This window comes from Vulpes lagopus, chromosome 7 (genome assembly GCF_018345385.1).
Source record: "Vulpes lagopus strain Blue_001 chromosome 7, ASM1834538v1, whole genome shotgun sequence".
In the NCBI taxonomy this organism is placed as follows: Eukaryota; Metazoa; Chordata; class Mammalia; order Carnivora; family Canidae; genus Vulpes; species Vulpes lagopus.
The window spans coordinates 29,627,746-29,649,258 of record NC_054830.1 but is presented as its reverse complement, the minus strand read 5'-3'; the positions used below and the strand labels follow the sequence as shown (position 1 = coordinate 29,649,258).

The following is a 21,513-nucleotide window of genomic DNA, read 5'->3' as shown; positions in this document are numbered from 1 at the left end:
TTAAGTTATATATTTGTTAAGTAATGAGCGGCATTTAGTAACAGATAAAGTTACTATTATAATTTATATGCCTATTGCAACCACAGAATATTTGCTTTTCCATGAAAGTACTGCATTGGGTAGAATCCACTGAGGATTTCCTTCCACCAATATTTGAGGACCTGCCCTGGGCCAGGCACTGCTTTAGGCCCTAGAAATGCAAAATGCACTGGGCATAGGGAGAGACTGACATTGAATATAATTTGCTATTTTTAAGGGCCATATGTGTTCAAGTAGAGATATCAACAGAGGAGGTGGACCTTTGTTAAAAAGGCACTCTCTTGTTATGGCATATGAAGGTATAGCTCTTGTTATAAAGGGATCTCATAAAGGTGTCTAAGTAGGAGCATGACAGGCTCAGAAGTGTGCTTTACAAGGTCACTCGTATGCCTGCCGCAGAGACAATGAAGTTCAGAGGAGGAAAGGGACCAAAAGTGGCTGGCAGTCTTCAGCAACAGTTGAGGTGGAGATGATGAGATGGATTGCATGTCTACCCCCTCAGCAAGAATGTGGGCACATGACCTAATACAGTGAAAGAGAAAATCAAGAGACATTTTGGAGATAGAATGGATAGGCCATGCCACCCATGTCCTTATAGGGAAGAGACAAAGATGGGTACCATGAAAAGAGTAGAGAAAACAATCCATGATTCATCCACATCTTTATTACCATATACTTTGTGCTGTGCTAGAGATGAAATTTTCTGAAAGGCAGTGATGAAGATGCAAGGCGTCAAGTGTATATAACGGATAACTTCACTGAAGAAGGTATGCTGAGTTGTAACCTTGCATTACATGTGTGGTCCATGGAGCCATCATTTTAGAGAGGCAGTGTACTCTGGAAAGTAGAATGTGGCTATCTGCTTAGCTTTCTGTTCCCACCCCAGCTCTTGTCCCCTCCACTCCCAAATTGTAGCAAATTGCTGCAGGCTGGTTCTTTCCACTGAGAGCATAATACTAACACTGGCATCTTCAGCAACATGTCAATAGGTTGGAACTTGGTAGTAAGTGGGCTTTCCATCAACCATATCCATCTCTCATATGATATTTCAGAGACTGGCAATTCACTCGCTGGAAGCAGAGATGGTCAGGTTATTTAAGGGCTAATTGGAGTGTCTCTCGCTCCTGGATGCTTCTCTTCCTTGGCTTAGCTGAGCATGCAGAGGAATTCTCTTTTTGTTTTTCTGCAGTCACATTTAACTCTCTCTCTGGAAGCCAAGCAGATTTAATTGTGTAAACATGAGCAATGGTAATTGGGTAAATGAAGTTGGAAACCAAGGTATGATGTTTTTGTTTTGCTCTGTGAGGAGAAAAAAAGAGGGAGCTTGTTTTTCTATGGTGGCAAACCTCACTGTCAGAATTCTGGACAGGCAGTTGGCAGGAGGGAATCCCTTTACGAATTTTCATCAAGACCCACTCAGCTGAAATATGTATCTGCTGCCTCGGAGGTTATGGATCAGCCCGGGGACACTTCATTGTTTTGTAAACCACCAGGTCAAGTGTTTCTCTACACTGGTCTAGCTATCTGGGTGAGAATGAGTAAGAAGTTGCCATGAGAATTACATGCTCAGGTAACATGCATTTGCTGAAAGAGCCATGAGAATGCATTACCAGAGATGTACCTAACTTTCAGCACAGCTAGCTGTAGGTGGAAAACCAGCTTTTAACAGAATATTAAAATATGAAGAATTTTTTTTATAAAGGATGAGTAGTTGCCTTCCTCTAAATAGTGTTAATTCAACACTGATTTCTCCAAATTCTACTTACTCACAATCTTTTTCAAACAAAAGATTTAAATAAGAGGAGACTGGTAGATAATATTTTTTAGTCCTGCACTCAAAACACTGAGGTAGTCCCGCAAGCAAAAGACCTCATCAACTTCTGCTTTCAATAGATGGTTTTACCAGAATATTATATTTGTCCTTAATTCTTGTATTTTTATTAATGTTGCTAGAATTCCGTTTCCTATCAGCCTGCAGTAAAATTCATTTTCCCAGTTGAAAATTCAAGCAAACCCAGAAGCAAACTTGGCAATGTAGCATGTCCCCCTCACCATACAGATTGCTTTATAAATGAGGAACTATTAAAAAGGAGCAGGTCTAAGGTTAATGAGACACTCATTAGAGAGAGAGAATTGTAGAAGCTGATAGTGCTCCGTGTCTGTATTGAAGGAGAGGCTATTGTTATAGGATGTTTGCTGTGCTGATATCGTAAACCACATGACAGATGGGTCAAGTGCTGATTACAGTATTCTAACATTTGGAATAGCAAGTAACATATTTGATAAGCTGGCAAGTTTTTATATATGATTCAACCCACAATATAAAAGCCACGAGAATTCCAAATTGAAAATAATTAAATGAGCTGGAAACAATCAGATACCACACATTTTTCCCCAAAATGACAGATTTTGACATGTTGAAATTCCACAAAGGGAGCAAGAATATTCCCTAGCTCACTTGAACTAATAATGGCCCTTCATCTGCTTTTGTAAAGCAATTAATTCCTGCTTTCTCCCAGCATTGGAGACAACAGTGAACGTTTGTAGACACCCTAGGCTTTACAGAGATCTGTCCAGGCATTATTTTATTTGCTCTTAACATCAGCCCCACAAGGTATATAAAAAAAAAGATATTAATAGTCTCACTTCATAGCTGTGGAATCTGAAGCACAAGGAGCTTTAAGAAGAAGGTAGAAAAGGTTATGTAAGAAAGTTAAGTAGCATATTGAGGGTGAGGAGCCAGATCTTCTAGCTATGAATCCATCAAGTCTAATCATTGGGAAGAGGAAGCAGCTATTAACATAGAGGCGTTCTTCATTGAACCAAAGTGTATCTTCTTTCTGTCGATGATGCTGCCACCATCATTCATGTGTATCCATCTGGATAAAGGCATCCAGTGTTTGCATTCAGCCTCTTGAGTGTCTCGGTAGGGCGGTACTGGTGACGCTGGTAAGAGTCCCGTCCCCTGTCACACAATGTCACACCTCTGTAGTATTGCGGTAACTCCAAGAAAGCGGCAGCTCTCGGTTTGTGTCTCATCACTGTTGCTTGTTTGGTTGTTCTTTTCAGAGTTCGTCATCTTACTTGTCACCTTTGTGAAAGTCACCTTGTCTCTTTCCTTTTTTACTGTCTCTCCTCACCTACCCGAGCAGCTCCCCCGTCACCTCCTGGGCCTCCTCCACCCACCCAAAAGCAGACCAGCATGTTTTATCAGAGGCTCAAAGGCATGCCTAGGCCAAAACCAAGTACTGTAAACTTCTACGGTTACTTTATTCAGCAGCTTTCTAGCTTCGTTTGCTTTTCTGTTCATTTTTCTTCTTGAAATTTTGTTTCAGTTTGGAACACTAAGCTGAGGCTCAGGCTCTCAAGTTTGACACTGTAGGTTTTGAGACAGTCGAAAGAGAGCATTTATTTCCAAATGTCCACATTTTTTTGTCCAGCTATGTCTGACATATGCAACATTTTCAAATCTCAATGTCAGCACAAAATAACATTGTTGTTGCATAACATTTTGCATGACTTTTTTTTATATGTTATGAGCTTCAATTCTGTTGTATGAAATGTTTACTAAGTATATTGTAGTTTTCGTTCCCCTTCTTCAGTGCTCCAGCTAGTATGAGATTGGGTGATAGGAATGTTGCAATCCATTTCAAGACAGCGGAAGTGACAAAAAAAAATCAAGTCTAAGCACAAATTTCTCCTTGACCTCTGATGGGGGGGAGGGAGGACATGCTAGAGGATTTTGCACAATATTTTCTTTAAAGACAACATCTTAGAGAAGTTGTTTTTAGTACCGTTTTTGCCATTTAGCTAGTCAGTTAGATATGCAAATGAAGAAGAAAATAGTGTCATGTCTCAATAAAGTGGCTTGATCTACAGATAATGGAATTGCAGCTAATTAATAGTAAATGAAAGTCTGCTACATGGGTTAATTGGAAGATCAAGCATCCTAGATTAAAGGGTCTTTAACCTGCTTATTTTAATAGTTGCATGTTAAAGTAAAATTACAAAAGGTTTTATTAAACATACTGTTTGTATATATACATCAGGCATACACATATCTGTGTACATGTGCACACACTTATAGAATGGCTGCGTGCACATATACACTTTATGTGTATCTATCAATATATATTGTAGTCAATCTAAGAGTACTGTATATTAAAACAAATCTTCAGGTGGTCCCAGCTTAAACATCTTGGATTTCTCCAAACATAAATATCATTCACAGCTTTTAAATGCAAGTACATAAAAATATTGGTGGGAATTACTTCCTGTCTATATCATATGTCATATGCAGTTAGAATTCCCCTAGATTTGGTGAATATTCCATGCAAAGGACAATGTTCTTTATTCTTAAAGCTAGAGATTTCAAAGATGTGCCCCAAGTGGGATTTCCTGCAGATTTGTATTAATGTGCAGGCTTGTCTGGTTACTAGAAAATGTATGTAAGTGTGTGATGTGTGTATGTGGGTGTATGTGTCGAATGGGTAATAAGCATAGGATGAGGAATTTGCAAATTGATGTGTAAATGTGAATACCAACTAATAAAAAATAGTAGCTTATGCATATTTACTATCAAAATGCAAATACCTCATTCTACACATATTACTCAAACATATATACACAGTATGTTTGTAGAAATGCCTGAAAGTCTCCTGATGAAATTATGATAGCCCATTTATGAAATTATACATAGGCCAGGTGCCCCAAAAGTGCAGAAGTCAATCTTGTCGCTCATTCTCTCTCTACATATTTATTGCTCTGGACCAGGGAATGAGCTATTGACCCTAAACTCTGCATATTTCCTTCCTCTGAGCATTGGACATTCCCTGCCTCATCTGTATATTTATGTTCCCCAGCACTCCCACCTTCATGCCCTAACCATATCCAGCCACATTTCCACCTGTGCATGGTAGAGACAATATAGTGTTCCATTGGCCTGAATCCAGAAAACCCACTTTCACACCGGTCATCAGACCTTGTTGGACTGAAACTTGGAGTACCTTGACAACCCCATCTTACCATTCTTAGCTTCCATTGGCTACAACTCTCTGCATAGTGTTTCACTGAATTTGTCTTTCATTATTAAATCCCAAATTACTAACCATCTGACATGTTCATCGCCTGTGTAACAAATGTACAAAGGAACATTATATAGCTCTCTTAAATTTCTTTTGTAAATTAGCAGTCACTCATAACTTTGTTTAAACCCTTCCCACTCCAAAACAACAACACAAACAACAACAAAATCTTCCTGTGAAGTATTGAATAATTTCCTTTTGCTAGAAAAACCCTGAAGCCAAAATATATCTGCTTTAGATGAGGAGATAAAAATAAGTTCTGGCATTCTTTTTTGTGCACACATATACCTGCCTGTGGAATCACACTAACGGATCCGTATTGCCATTATACTCTGTGTGTTCCAAAGGACTCTGAGGCTTCAAGGTTTGAAAGTTTCAACATGAAATGGAAGATCTCCTGTGAGTGCAGACTGATTAAATTCAAGCGATTTGATTGGCTAGGGAAACCTTTGTATTTTAAATATTACTGCTTACCCTCCGGGAAAAAAATGTTTAATTTTTGGTAACATAATGACCTTAGCAAACCATGAATTCACCTCTACAAAAGACTCAAAATCAACCAGGGTTCTATTTGTTCTTGAGTCAGATAAAAACACAAATGCTTTCAACACAATAAAAACAAAAAAACAAAGAAATTTTTTTTTCGAAGAAATATTTTTGAGTCCATTATTGCCACCCCCCTGATAAAATTTCAACAGGGGGCACAAACTTCCACCAGTTCATCCAGTAATCTACTCCCAACACCCTTTTACCGATTCTATCCCACCTTCTACCTAATGGCCCAGGAATGTCCCTTAACTTTCAATCTCCTCCCTGAACAACTTAAAACAGCCAGACCTTTGATTCTGCTTGTTCAAAATGAACATTCCCATACCTGTTAAACATGCAGACCTGTAATGAAAAACAATGCTATAGTATCAAATGTCCAGGGACAAATCCAGGAAACAAATGTCACAGCAATCAAGAGTAAGCTTCCCACTTCAGGTAGCACGAACACAGTCTAGAGAGTGATATAAGATAGTACATTTATGCTGTCTTTAAAGAACGTGTGTACAAAATGTCACTAAATTTGAAATGGGCTGTCATAAACTTAATGTAGCTTAATATGCAAATTTGAAGCTGGAGCACTGCTTTTTCTTAATATGTATTCTAATGACGATGGTGATAATAACAAAATGGCTTTATGGTTTGCTCACTACTAATTATGTGGCACTTAACATTTGCATGAAACTTTAAAAAAAAATTGGTAACTATTTGACATTTCTTATCCACTAGTTCTAATGGCCACAAACCTAGCCTGAGGCTTTCACTGAATTTTAACACAAATTCTTGTACCACAGAAAATGTAGGCCGCTTAATCACTCCTGCCAAAAAGCTCGAGGACACAATCCGCCTTGCTGAACTAGTCATTGAGGTTCTCCAACAGAATGAGGAGCACCACGCAGAGGTGAGCAGGCATGGTGGGAAAATTAATGTCTCTTTGGGTGTCCCTTAGCTGGAAAGTGCAGAACTGATCCTACCAGCGACATGAACAAGATGCCTTAACACCCATTTTCTTTTAACTGGCCTTGCAAAGAGAAGGAAAGTGGAAGTGTTGCAAAGAGAAGCCTTGGGAAGGTTGTTAAAAACAAGCAAAAAGTGGTTGCATGTTCTCCATTTCAGCTTAACTTTTCAGATGTTTCTAGCAACCAGCAAAAGAGGTGAGTATATTTTAAAGATAATTTACTCAAGCAGCATATGGTTATCATCCAGAATACACAAAATACCTTTTGGTCTTCTGTGGTTGTCATTGTTGCTGCCACTGTTGTTTTTATTTCTTTTATTTGGTGTGTGGATCACAGGCCATGTTTTTGAATTTATCTCTGTAACTTACTCTCTGCTTGCACCAAAGTCTTCATCTGTTAATCTCGGATGACCTAGGTTGCTAAACGTAGTAACAGAAGTGAATTATTCTGTGTTGTTCAACCTGTCGATTCGCCAACATACATCTAAATAGATACAGCTTACTTTTTCCTTTTTTTTTTTTCTTATGAGCCACTGTCAAAATGATCATTTTGATAATTATTGTAAAGTAAGGGATTGTAAGCCTAATCAAATCCCAAACCTATAAGGACCTAAACAACCCAACCCTTCCAAAAAAAAGAGAAAAAAAAAAAAAAGATTCTAATACTCCATTATGGTCAAACTATTTTTATCACTTCTTGTTTAAAAACTGAGATTTAAAATCATTGCTCTTAAAAATAACCTTTTGGAAAATTGCACTAATTTTCACTATTCCTCTCCGTTCCATTCTACAGCAAAAGGGGAAACAAGACATTCCATAAAAGCAATTTCTCAAGCACTTAAAATGATCATTCCCATGATAAATGAGAATTGACAGTATAGTTAAATAATATATAATACACCATAAATCCAATCGTCCCAACTAATGCCTGATTGCATATTTAAATTTCCTCCCTGTTTTTCTACTGTTCCACTCAATCATGGCTGATCGTGGCAGGGAAAAGAGGTATGTGACTAAACCGAATGAGCCAGCCACCTGCTGTCATAGTCTGTGCATGCCCTTTCAGTACCATGTCTTCTACTGGGACTTTTCCTGGGTGCTCCTGCTTTCTAACACTGACCCAAGGAATGTAACAGCAACCTCCAGTGGACTGCTTGTGAAATGGTGGCCCTCCACGGCAGGGTAAATGTGGGGGTTCTCTTGTGCGTGCATGAAGCGATTGATTGATATACCTACCTAACAACAACTGCAGTTACATCCCGACACGCGCCTCCCACCTGCCTGGATTCTGTCCTTAGCCTGTCTTAGTTTCCTATGTCCGTCTGTACTTACCTTTCTCATAGCAGATGAGTACCCGACCGTCGTAACCAGTAGCTGGCCAGAGTGATACTAATCTTCTTCTACAACTGTCTGTATGTGAATCATATATACAGTATTTATATATAGAGAGAGTGCCAAAGAATCATGATTTCCCTTCAAAACCCTCTGAAGGATGGGGTGAAGACCCCTTGAGGTGAGCGTATCTGACTCCTACAGCACCCAGCAGTGCACACCAGGAATGACAAGAGGGGCCAGATCAACACCCTCCAAATATGGAAACTAGGACATACCTCCAGACATAAAATTAAGTTTGCTAGAATTTTTTTTCAACTGCATCCTGTAGGATGTCCCTTTCAGATGGGGGGGGAGGGGCTTTGAGGTTTAAGTGATGGTAAGTATGTTCTTTCCGGGTGTCTACCCAATCATCTCCAGAGGCCCTCCCCTGACTTGGATGTTGAGGCTTTTCCCATGATGCTGAACCAAATCTACATGTTTCTGAAGACATGGATATGAAGAAGATATTTTCCTAAGTCACAGCTGGGCTGCTGTGCTTTTAAGTAAAAGAAGAAAAATGACAGGCATGCTTGGTTTGTAACCACGTTATTCTCTGAGGCTGCTACAGGCTAAGAAAGGATGGATATTTTCCCAAATTACTCAAAAGAGGTACCAAAGAGAAGTTGATATTCCAAAGAAGACTTCTATTTTTTTTTACTTTTCAACAACAAAGCCCTTTTTTCACTGAGTGCTAATCATCCTCTTAAATTACCCTAATAACCATCATCATGAAAATATTTTAGTCTTACCCATCCAAAAGCCATCCAGGGTAAATAAATAGAGTAGAAATAAATTCAATTTTACTTTCCTTTACTGACTTTGAGAGCTAAAACTGAAAATTTCAGCATACTTTGGATTTGGAGCCTCAATCTGGTTTTTGATAAATGTGCAAGATTATTTCCTGAATTAGTAATTTCACCCAGTCACAAAAATTTCATTAATCAAAAGCCACCTATCTACTGAGCACTGAGGCTACTACCTCAGGGCTTTTGGGAAGGCCAAGGAGACATAAAGTAGTCTTGGCCTTCAAACAATATGGTGCAGAGTGGCCAGGAGCTCGGGTTCTGTGCCAGAGAAGCTTGAGTTTGAATTCCAGCTTTACCTCCTCATTGCTTTGTGATCTCGACCTGGTTACTTAACCTGTCCCATCCTATAAGTGGGAGATAACAATAGAATCTACCTCAGATGGTCATTGTTGGGATGGAAAGCCACATTGAGTAAAGCATCGTCTGTTATGCCTGGCATATAGTAAGTTCTCAACAAAGCTTGGCTGCTAAGGAACAAAATATATGAATATGTGATCATGAAAAGGACAAAACCTATGTGAAAAGTACCAAATGGGTGGTACAGACAGAACGTGTTGAAAGAAGACGGGGTTCATTTCAAGATGGAGTGGTCCAGAAAGGTACCACCCTTTGTTCTCAGCATTCACTTACAGATTGCAATCACCTGGAAAGCTCTCAAAAATTGCTGATGCCAGGGGCTTACCCCAGCTCAATTAATCAGAATCTCACGGGAGGAGCCGCCTATTAGTAATTTTTAAAAGCTGCTCAGCTGATTTCAAGATATAGTTAGGTCAAGAGCCCCTGGGCTACAGCTAGAGAAGTAGAATTTGCCCTGGTACATTTAAGATGAGGTTTTGCTGCCCAAAGAATGAAGTACGAAGATTTTTTTCTACTAACCAGTACTCACTGTATATTTTGAGTGCTTAATAAACTCTCAAAAATCACTAACTCCTAAGCATGGGTCTTGGCTGTAGAGCCGTGCTGTTTGGTGGCACCACACAAATGAAAATGACAAGTAGACTTGCTTCCCCCACCAAAAAAATAATGATCCTCGGTACCATTTTAAATTTCAATACAAAGTAATTAAATGCCCCAAGAGAAAACGTTCTCATCAGCTAGAAATGCATCACACATATACTCATGCATGATACAGTAACAGTTGTCCTATTTATCTCTAATTTCAGCTTAATTCTGCTCTGAGAGCCTACATTATTCACACACACACGTGCACACACACACGAATTATGCCTTCATGTATCATCGCTCCACCTTTCCAACTCTCTCTCTATGTATACGTATGTATATGTATATATGTATTGTGGTATACGAAGGGGTACATATATACATGTAGTTTGTGTACAGAATATACAACGTGTTCAATGTGGTGGACTGTATTCCTAAAGCATACATCTTTGCCTTTAAATAATGAAACGCGACGGGTAAGTATTTAGAAGCCAAAGTACACCTCCCCATTGTCTTTGGAAAAGATTTCCAAAGACTTTAGATGCCCACAAACCCTGAGTTAACTCATGTACAAAAATAGCATTCACCTGTATGAGCAAGCATAAATAAATATAGTTGTTGGGTTTGGGTGGGGTTTTTTATTTTGTTTTGTTATAATTTTAAAGCTTGCCTTGCTCAACCCAGTCACACAGATTCTTTTCATTTGATTGAAATTATGATAATGGTTTTTTGGTTGTTATTGTCCTTGCCAGAATCTTTTTCTCCTTCTCAGAGAGTCAGGCTTGATGATGAAGTTCTGGAGGAATGACCTTGGGCGTTCAGAAATAGATTTGGTCTTCATTTCTCCTACAACTTCTATATTTAAATTGTCTTCGTTCTAGAATCCTAAGTTTCTCTGCCAGACTTCTAAAGTGATAATTCACATCACAGTAGTCATTGTTCTTTGTAAGGCTGCCTATCTACATGACTATTAATGCAACAACTATAGATAATTGCTCAATTTTATTAAATTCTAAAGAAGGACTAAGTTCTCTGTAGCTAGTACAAGTGGGTGCTTCTTAGGGCCTCTGGTTTGCAACTTGTAAATAAACCTGGTAATAACCAGGTATAAGGTTGGGCAAAGATATTTTTAATTTCAGACATTTAGGATTGGTTTTTTTGTGCTATGTTTTGTTTTGTTTTGTTTTCTGTCATCCTAGAGCAAAATCATGTCTGGGAAGGCAACTCAGTCTCCCCAGTAACTGTTTACTTGGACTCACCCTGAAGATGTAAAGTTAATCAAATAACAAAAGAATAAGTACCAGCAACCAACTTTTGGTGTGCTTTTGTGAATTTTGCAAATATCCTGCATCAGGATGGATGAGAGTCATCACTCCTATATACAGGGTTGGGGGTGGGAGTGGGACTCCAGTAAGTCCCAATATTTAGAAGGTCTCTGCCTAGAAGACAGGTGGCTGGGAGAGCTCTGGGTGTGAGGTGGAGGATTTCTTCCTCTGCCAGATATAGCCAAGTGGTCAGTGGAGCCAGCCCCAAACCCCAGGGCTCTCATGCCAATGTAGTAAAACTACAATAAAACCTCAAAGATTCAGACTTAAATGCTTGTGACAATTCAACTGCAGATGTGGCTCTTATAGTTTTTCTTAAGTAGGACATTTGACATGATCTCAACTTTCTCTGGAAATTCTAAAGCCTTTCTCACAGATTTCATCCCAGGCCCACTGAAGTTAAAGCTTCTATCTCTTTGACTTCATTTTATAGATCAATTTGTCTACAATTATTAGAAGTTTCTCTAAAAAAACTTCCACATTTGTGATATATTTGTGTGGTAATCAGGAAATACCATTTACTTTGGTGCCCAATTATAGACTGCATTTGAAAACAATAAAATGCTACCTCTTTTTAGAAAACCCCATAATTTAGGTTTTTTGCTGACAAATGAACATCCCTCTTCTCTCACTACTCTGAATCAGTGAGGTTTTACTGTAAATTAAAATGGAAAAAGCAGGTGTCTATTTCCAGCCAAGCTGACCTTGCAGAATGGTCCATGACTTGATTTTTTCCATTTAATTTGCAAACCAGCCACATGTTGATAAAGGAGAAGTAAGTAAAATGAAAGATCATGAAAGAAGAGAGGTGGACCCCTGATTCTGCCTCCTAGTGGCTGTTAGAATATCCCCCAAATAACGAATAAATCACAGAAGAGCTTGGCCATTGAACAAACTCTTTCATTTATGGAATTATTTCCATAATCATCTTTCATGTTTCCAATCGCCTTCCCATCTTTTTTTTTTTTTTTTTTTTGGTGAATGCTCCGGAAAGTGTTTCCAATGCAAATACTTTACGGCATCGGGTGGGGGGACGGGGGACACAAAGGGGCTGGCAATTTGTTTTTGTTTCTCTGCTCTCTTTGAAATCAGAAAAAAAAGGGGGGGCCTGTTGACACCGCCACTCATTCTGCATGCTCCCTGCCAGAAATGATTAGTCAACATGCATGCGTGCCTTTGAATGGCATTCACATCTGGCCCAGTCCGATGTGAATGTTGCCCCTGAGACCCTGCACAATGATTTCTAAGGACCCACGTGCATGAAAATGAGTTACTTCACTGATATTTTTTGGTTTTCAATGTACATATGTGTCCAACCCCCAGAAAAGTAAGTCCCAATCTTACTGAGTGTTTTCTAGCTTACACCTGACCTTTCCTACAGACAGAATGCAAAACCAGAGGCTCCCTGCTTAAAGAGATTTTGACTCAAAAGTTTGGTGACATGGTGAGAAATAGGAGTAACATGACCAATGTGTAGAGATATGAGTTGCTGAGCTTGTATGAGACTATAGACCATTAAGCCCAGATATGTAGATATAAGTGAACCACAATTGCAAATTTTCAAGTTAGACCAGCAGAAAACCCATAAACACAGTGAAGAAACTCCCAAATTCTTATACCTTAGAGCAAGAGCCAGCCAACAACAGTAATAAAGAGCATGACTCAAAACATACTGGATTATTGTAAATTGAACAGAAGTTCCACGTCTGTCATTTCTGCAGCTGCATCCTCGACCAGCAGGTCAGAATCAAGACTTTCTGAGGCAGGCCTGGAACGATGAAAAGCATGGCCTTAGGACACTGAGAGGCCCAATTGTATCAAAAATGCTGTTCTTTTTACAATAAAATTACCAAACCCTGCTGATGCACAGTTAATCTTGACCGGTGAGGGCTTGACTTCACATCTTAGGTCAGAGGGAGAAGCTTATTACCTCTTTGTCTGTTGTTTTTCTGCCACATTTCAAAGGCCTTTGCGTGGTGGTCAGACTTGATGGTGGAGCATGCCGAGACGTTCCTGTCGCTTTTTGCAGTGGATATGGATGCAGCATTAGAGGTGCAGCCTCCAGACACATGGGACAGTTTTCCACTGTTTCAGCTGCTGAATGATTTTCTCCGTACCGACTGTATGTATTATCTTTGACTTAGTGGGCTTTCCTAAGTAGTGTGCAGATAAACAGATCGCTAAAATGATTTTGTCCCAGGCAGACTACAGGCTAGTGAAACCTCCTCAGAGTTTCCTTGTTGCTTTTAAAAAAACAAACTTATAGCCGATGGCCATTCTCTTTCTTCCAACACACGTCCTGTTGTACTGAAGCCCTCTCTTAACTAAGCAGAAGAACCCACAAGCAGTGTGATAAGCGGTACTCCTGCCTGTGTGTTTTATTTGCTTTTGAACAAGCTAATTAACGTAACCTCTTCACATTTTGAAATTTTTATTGAAAGATGTTTTCTAGATGAAAAACAATTTCTAGCTAAATAACACCCCAAGTGCTTCAGTATCTTACAGCAACACATACCCATAAAATAGGCCTTCCTTCCAAGAAGAGTGATGAAGGAGGGGAGGGGTACAGAATGTTCTTTCTATCTGCTAATGTCATGGGAGGAAGGGGAGTGGGTTTACAAGGAAAACCTAAAAAGGAGTTGTCAATTATTGTTTTTACTGTTTTTTTTAAAGGAGCATTGATTAATTTTCCTTTTTAGAAGGATGAAACAAATGGGTAAAATATTTTTGAATTCCACTTTCCTTCCAGACAGATCTAATTGTGAGCTTCAATGCTGTTCATGTACTTTTAGACTCCCCCTTTTTTTACATCCTCCATAAGAAGTATAATTTAATATAGAAGACAGTCCTTTCTATATGTATAGTGGATGCTGATAAAGCAAGTGTGGGTTCTTACCAAGCTTTTGCTTATCTGTTCTAGATAATTTGTGCAATGGAAAATTTCACAAACACCTGCAAGACCTGTTTGCCCCACTTGTGGTTAGATATGTGGATTTGATGGAGTCCTCAATCGCACAATCCATTCACAGGGGCTTTGAGCGGGAGTCATGGGAACCAGTCAAGTAAGGAAACCTTTTTTGATACCATCGGAGTTTGGGTGCAAATGGCTGGCAAGTCATACAGAGATGGAATAACGATGTCTTACAGTTTTTATTGTTAGCATGGACAGGGAGCAAACACTACCTGTTTCCAACTGTGATGCTCGTACCGTCCTTGTCCAAAGCAGGGGAGGCGGGTGGAGGTTGAGAAATGTTTTATGAAATGAAATCTTTGTTTTATTGCACAAGGTAAACAAGAAATAAGGGATATAAACCTGGCTGTGATGTTTGCACTGTGTATCTTACTCTAGTCGTGATATCCCTAGGAATTAATGTTTCTCACAGCGTGTTCCATAGCGGTCTATGCAAGGGGTCAGCACACTTTTTCTATAAAAGGCCAGATAGTGAATATTAAGGTCTTTCAAGCTGCACCATCTCTATCACAACTACTCAGCTCTACTGTTGTAGTGAAAAAACAAAAACAGACAAAAGGCAAATGCACAAGCGTGGCTGTGTTGCATAAAACTTTATTTTCAAAAACAGGAGACTGTCCTGTGGGCTATAGTTGCCATTTTCTGGCCTAGGCTTTTGAGACACACCTCAAGAAAAGGATTACTGTATGGCCAGATTTGTTTAGAAAATTCTGTATCCCCCACTCATCCACCCCACACTCATATCTCCTAGAGTACCACAAAGCACAACAACAGATTTGAAAACTCTGAGAACATAGTAATATAGACCCTCATTTAACTCTGCTTCACCTGGAGCTTCCTAAATGTATTTAACTACTTTTTTTTTTTTTTCCAGTGGGATATCTATCCTGTAGGACCAATGACAGGAAATCCTGTAGGGTGTGAATCTGGCAATTTCCACGATTGCTTAGCAAATCTTAGATCCTATTTGAAAATGTCTGGCAGATTCAGTGCCACCTCCGTTCCCCAGCAAGGGGGAGGGCTGTGACTCAGGGCTGCCAGAGGGTCAGTCTCAGGTTTGCCTTTCTAGAGACATAGAAGGCTCCTAGGTGGAGAGAATTTTCTAGTATGGTTTGAAAAGCTCCAATAAAACCTGGTATCACTAGCTTTGCCCTGTTAGATTACTTTTTTCCCTTTTATGTAAGAAAAGCATTTTGTTCTTTCAAATCCTTTCCATCTTTGGGAAAAAGCAACCAGTATGAGGCAAAATGGGGGTATGTACAGCACACTTGGAGACACTCCAGAACAAATATTCAAAACCCTTTTCCTTGATTTATTTGACTTGACCTGTACCCTATCTCTAAGAAGTTTTCTGGATTGAGATTCTTTCTCTAATATTATACTGTATGATTCTAACTGATAAAGAAATCAGTGCAAATACAGCTCTTTTAGTCACCATCCCCTACGCCACGTCCAAGCCATGGAAGAAGTTTCTTCACTTACCTACCGAGAGCAGGTTAATAGGCAGTTGCTCTTCATTTGCAAGCACCAAGAAATCTAAACTTTAGCTTGTTATTTTCAGGCTTACACCATCTCTTCCTATGGCCCTGCTGACTTTTAACTCATGAGAATGAAACTGGGTCCTTTAATCACAAAGCATGAATAAGCGAGTGTATTTTTTTTAATGTTCATTATAATTAAGACGGTGGTGCTTTAGAAAATATCTGAGAAAAGGAATAAGTTTCAAATGAGTAATATTCACATTTTAAAAATAGAAATGATCTTGAAATAGCTTTTACTTACTTGCATTAAACGTAGATACTGCTACTACCAGCCACGTGGCAGGAAATGATGGGTATCTATCACTGTTTCTTAAAGGGCTCTACAGTTAGGACCTTGCCCTCCACTCACGGGCCAGAAGGCAAGACTTTGAAGCTCTGTGAGCTCTTTTTTCATCTGTAAAACTAATTTTTTAAGGTGTCCTTACTCGATGTCTGAGAAGTGTCATGAAGCTCTGTGATAACATTACTAATGTCATTTTATAATCTGTTAAATTCTTCAAGCAAGTAACTGCTATCCCTCTTGAAGTATTAAATATTCTTAATACCATCAGACATGGAGGTAGAATCAAAATTATTTTATAATTGGAAGTGTTAGTCAAGGAAGGTTTTGTTGGGGATCTCCTTTTAATGATTAAAAATATAAAATTTGAACTCTTGGATTGCAGTCATTTAAACATCTGAAAATTAGTGAAGGATTAATAGTTGTAAATAATAACCTGGGAATGTTCTTTGTAGATATTTTTTCTCAAGTAGCCTTTTGCTCTCCCAGACTGTGCTATTGGTTAGTGACGGTGATTGTGATCTATTCAATTCATGGTAAACATTACATGCCTTTTAGAGCATGTGGAGGTATTTGTAAGTGCCAACTAAAACAAACTAAATTACGATTCTTTGAAACCACATGTTTTATTAGCTGATATGTAAACAGAATGTGGATGCTCTGACAGATTCACAGAATGGCCGGCACAAAATGAAGGGTAAAAAGAGCTTGGGGACGTGCTCTTATGTGCCAAGAAGAATGAGTCTCCCTATACTTCCTACTGGTGAAGACAAAGTACAAGATTTTATCTGAGCACTAGTGAAGAAGCAGAGATTCATTTTCCTTTTGGGATTTTTTTCCAAGTAAAGAATGATCTTTTTGTAATGTTTTTATTAAACTTACTCAAAAACAAGAAAGTGACCTAGATAAATAGATTTCACTTGCTCGACTTTCTCTACTCTTACCATGTGTTGCTGTGGACACACACACATGCATGCATACACACTCGTGCACACACTGCCTTTCCCTCAAATAATTGTTATATTTAAATAGTTCTGTTTCTTCCATTTTTCAAAAGTTATGACTACAGGCACTTGATTACAGGTAAAATGACAGAAATGCATTGCAGAGCTTATTCAAAAGAAACTAGCATTCAAAATACTAAAGAAAAATAGCACTCAGACAAGAAAATGTTACTAATATATTGAGCTTGCTAAACGTAGATCAAAATTATTTTTCATTCTTCAGATTTTTTAAAAGATTTTATTTGTTTTCTCGTGAGAGACACAGAGAGAAAGAGAGGCAGAGACACAGGCAGAGGGAGAAGCAGGCTCCATGCAGGGAGCCTGACTTGGGACTCCAGCCCATGTCTCCAGGGTCACGCCCTGGACTGAAGGTGGCGCTAAACCGCTGAGCCACCTGGGCTGCCCAGATTTTCTTATTTCAAAATATCAACCTATAAAATAAAACAGAGATACAATCCTTTGGGCTCGATACAACTGAAGTTACCTGACAGAAAGGGTAAAATGACCAGGTCCTATTTAGAAGGATGGCCATCCGCCTACACAGATAGAAAAGGCAGGTGCATCTCTGTTTCCATTAAGCCAGAAATAGTCATGATGAGAGTCTCAATATATTTGTGGAAAATATCATTGCGCAGCTTCGAACCATACTTGAAGATGGTCAGCCTGTCAAGAACAGGCTCAAGCTAGAGCCCATAACCCTCTCACAAATGTCCATCAGGACACGTTATGGGACCATTGCTGGGCAGGTTGTTCACAACTCTCTCTACAGCCCTAAATAAGAGTTTTTGGTCCTAACAGTGGGAAAACATTTCTATCAGCTTTTTAGAGTTGGCTCCTTGTTAGTCAAGTCATTACAGCCTTCGGTGTGGAAGCAAACTTAGAAAACATGCAGTCCAAAGCTTCCCAGGTCTAGTACCAAGGACCCATTCCACACTATCCTTTCCTTGACAGATCATGGTTCAATCTCCACTTAAATGCCTCTAGGCACGGGGAATCCGTGCTTCGTGGTTGCCCATTTTGGGTAAGGATGGCTCTGAATGATTGCACTAAACACTGCGCAGAAACACAGTATATATTTTTGATATATTCACACTGAAAAACCTGGGTTTCTCATTTTTCAAAATGCACCTTATCTCTTTCTGCCCAAGATATACGTAAGAAACGTACTTTTTAAATAACTTGCATTTTCCAGATTGTCAAGAATATCAATGTCTTAATAATAATAACCATTAGACCAAGGACACCTTAGCAACATGTAGGTGACCTGGTAATGAAATACAAAAGTACTAGACTCAGGAGTATGAACTCCTGATTCTCCTATTAACTTGCTGGGTGGGAGTTATCTGACTTGGGCAAGTAATCTGTCTAAAGTATCCTCCTTTGTAAAACAAGGATTTTGAAGACCCAAGGCCTTTTCATCACTAGCATTCTAAAAAATGTCATCTTCCATATTCATCCCATGACATTTGGTCACCACTGCCTCCCTAGCACCTGGAACAGGGACACAGCAGGTACTCAATAAATATTTATTGACTAACATTTATTAAGGAATCATATAGCCTGAAACTTATAAGGATGCCCCAGGAAAACTATAAGGAGAAGAGGAGAAGATACAATCCCCTGGTCAGGGATTTCAATCTGGCTGGGTCTGAGCAACATACACACAAGAAAAAATGACTTTAAATATTTACCAGTGTACAAAAAAATAACAAAGAATGATGAGAGCATAGAGTAGAAGTCAATGAATCTCCACTGAGGAGTCATGAAGGAAATAACTTAGAGAATAAGACCTTCAAAGGAAACGGGTGCTGGGAAAGAGCATGAGCAAATGTAAAAACGTGGGGGAAAGGAAGGCATGTGATGGAAACAAGGAATGCTTGATTTTGGCCAGCACAGGTGAGGAGGGAGGTAAGCCATAGGTTGGTAAGTTGATTGGGGAGGGTCTACAACCCCATGAAGTTTAGAACTTTATTGTCTAGGTCATACTTTTCAAACAAGGGTTTGACAGTTCCCAGGCTGGTAAGAATTGGTTTTTGGCAAGGAAGAGGGGCAAAAAATTTTTTTACTCTTGCCATGTATATGTATAAAGCACAGGTCTACATAGAGTACATAAACAGATCTACAGTATATTGGTGGTATTAAATTCTCATGGGAAGATAGTTGGGGGCCTGGTAGTGATAATGAATAAAAGGTTGGAAAACACCACTCTAAATTATAGAAAGATATCAGAGAGTGCCCACCTCCCTAAACTAGGGATTCGACCGAAGGATAAGCATTGAGAAAGGCTTTAGGGTCCAGAGCACCAAAGGAAGACAAGATGTACTATGTACATTCATGCAACAAATGGCTTACCAAGGGGGAGGCATTCTGAATCTCAAATCTATCCCCATCCTGAAGTCTTTGAGAGAAGACTTGACCATATCCTCTCTGCATGAAGACACAATCTTGTTCAGAACTTATTCCAGAAGGAAGGGATGTCTCTACGTCTAGTCATTTCATCCATAGAATTGAGGCATGGACATTTGTGACATTCATCCATGTGTGTGAGAGAGAAAGAGAGAGAGAGAGAGAGAAAGAGAAGCTGAGAATTTTTTAATCAAGTGCTCCAGGGTCAGGCCCTTTGACCTGAATAGGAGCTATCCCTTTTTAGCAGAGTCCCCACAATGAATGAGGCTAATTTTTTATTTTTTAGTAATCTCTACACCTAACATAGGGCTCAAATCCACAATCCCGAGATCGAGTCGCACGTTCCTCCAACTGAGCCAGGCAGGTGCCCCAGAATGAGTCTAATTTTTAACATGTATCAGTTGTTAGGATTGCAATTCACACTTCTTATGCTATCCAGAGATATCCCATTATGATTCTCACAGAGAAGCATGTGATGGACTTGTTTTTTAGGCAGTTGCTAAAGGGCCCTCTAAAATAATAATTTGTTATATCCATCAGCAGCTCCTAGAGCCTGATCTGACCTGAGTGCTACTAGAAAATTCTTCCTTTTCACGTGTATATTATGCTTGGAATTGCCTCTTTGACTATTAACATAAGCTATTAATATCCAAATGAAATATTAGTAACATTAATAGTACACTATATTGTTTTGCTAAACAGAAATATCAAGCATGTTCCAGTCTTTTCAACATAGAGCATTATAGTATGTCACATGAAGGAAATGTTTCTACGTGAGTCCAGCACAGCAGTCCAGCCAAAATGTCATATTTTACAAATACAATATGTTTTGATTAATATAAGTATTTTTCAAATTTGCATATGCAAAACAAAGCTCATTTCTAATTTGTGTAGCCACCATCCGCTAATATGTTTAAATTAAGTTGCTTTTGCATACATCTGTATGTTATTCATTCCTAGCTACTTTTAATTTGCTTGGAATTGACATTTTAACTTGCCAGGCTGCCATCTCTAAAGATCTCCTAATTCCTTGATCATTATTCAGTGTGTGTGTCATCTAATGATCACATTTGCTTATGTAGGCTTACACATGTCTTAATGGAAATCGCCAACGGTTTTGTTACATGGCTGTGTTTAAGTCTGAGAGCCACCAGGGACTGACTTCAGAGGCAGTCAAACAGAGAAACATCGAAGACAAAGTTCCATTGTCCCGTCTACTTACTAGTCATATTTAGCTAATCTCTTGACCGTTCCCAGAAGAGCACCCTCTCATCCCAAGTAGAGAAGCATAATTGGCTTTCCCAAAACGTGAAGTGTAAAGGACAAACCTGTGTGACACCTGTTTCCCGTAAGGAAAAGAATGCTAGGTTTGGCAATTTTGCATTCTAGGTTTTGCCATCCATATTGCCATTGTGAAAGAGTAGCTTGTTTCCAGAGGGAGGCAGGTGTCCAGCCTCTCCATAGGGTCCAGGATTTCTGACTTATCAGGAGGCTTGCCCCGCTAAGCAAGCCCAGAGGCAGCTCCAGCCCTTGCAAGAGCTCTGTTAGTCAAACACAGCTTGCCCGGGGCAGAGCTGCTTTGGCAAAACTTGCTCTTCTGCAAGATCCAAAAAGAAACCCTCAACTCCTCTGCCAAAGTTCTGTCAACTCCACTTAAACAGGAAGGCTCCTCTCAGATGCAGAGTTAGGCTGGGCTGTACCGTGCCAGTGACTTTGGCTGGATGGAACACCCTTAAAATGCCACTACAGAGACACACGGTGCCAGCTTGCAGAGCAGTAAATGCCACAGTCCCTCCACAGAGATACAGTTGATTCGAGTTGGGGGTTTTGTTTTGTTTTATTTTCTCTCTTTATTCATAAAGTTATCCTTCTCTGCATCACATCAGTGGATCAATCTTCATTCAAAAACAAAAGGCTGTTGCAGGTCACATTTTGTAACTTTTTATTAATTTTAACATTTTACTGAAAAAATGCGCCGCTTGGTTAACTTTCACAAACTGAGCACACCCCCTGTAACGATCACCCAGATAAAGAAACGGAGCATCCCCAGCACTCCAATAGCCCCGCCTTCTTTCTTCCAGTCTCCATCTCACTTCTGGGGATGGCTAACACAAGGCCACATTTTAAATCCACGTGTGGTCCAAGAATTTAGAATTAAAGAGGAGTTTGGGATTCTTTTCCTTCCCTAGTGTCCCTTTTGTGTGGGTAAATATTTCTCGGTGTTAATTGGGCTTTGT

The 21,513-nt window shown here is 39.4% G+C and overlaps 1 protein-coding gene across 14 annotated transcripts in view; it reads left to right on the top strand.

Annotated features, from left to right (window-relative positions):
* Positions 1-21,513, top strand: part of CADPS (calcium dependent secretion activator) — a 459,187-nt gene that overhangs the window by 350,415 nt on the left and 87,259 nt on the right. For 5 of the 14 annotated variants that reach the window (XM_041764526.1, XM_041764524.1, XM_041764516.1 and 2 more), the window contains 4 exons: positions 6,464-6,570; positions 7,624-7,632; positions 13,040-13,196; positions 13,995-14,136. In XM_041764526.1, the coding sequence (XP_041620460.1) occupies positions 6,464-6,570; positions 7,624-7,632; positions 13,040-13,196; positions 13,995-14,136 (415 nt within the window). Of the gene's footprint in view, positions 1-6,463; positions 6,571-7,623; positions 7,633-11,828; positions 11,850-13,039; positions 13,197-13,994; positions 14,137-21,513 lie in introns of all 14 variants that reach the window. The other 9 variants (XM_041764525.1, XM_041764527.1, XM_041764517.1 and 6 more) reach the window with 3 other exon arrangements.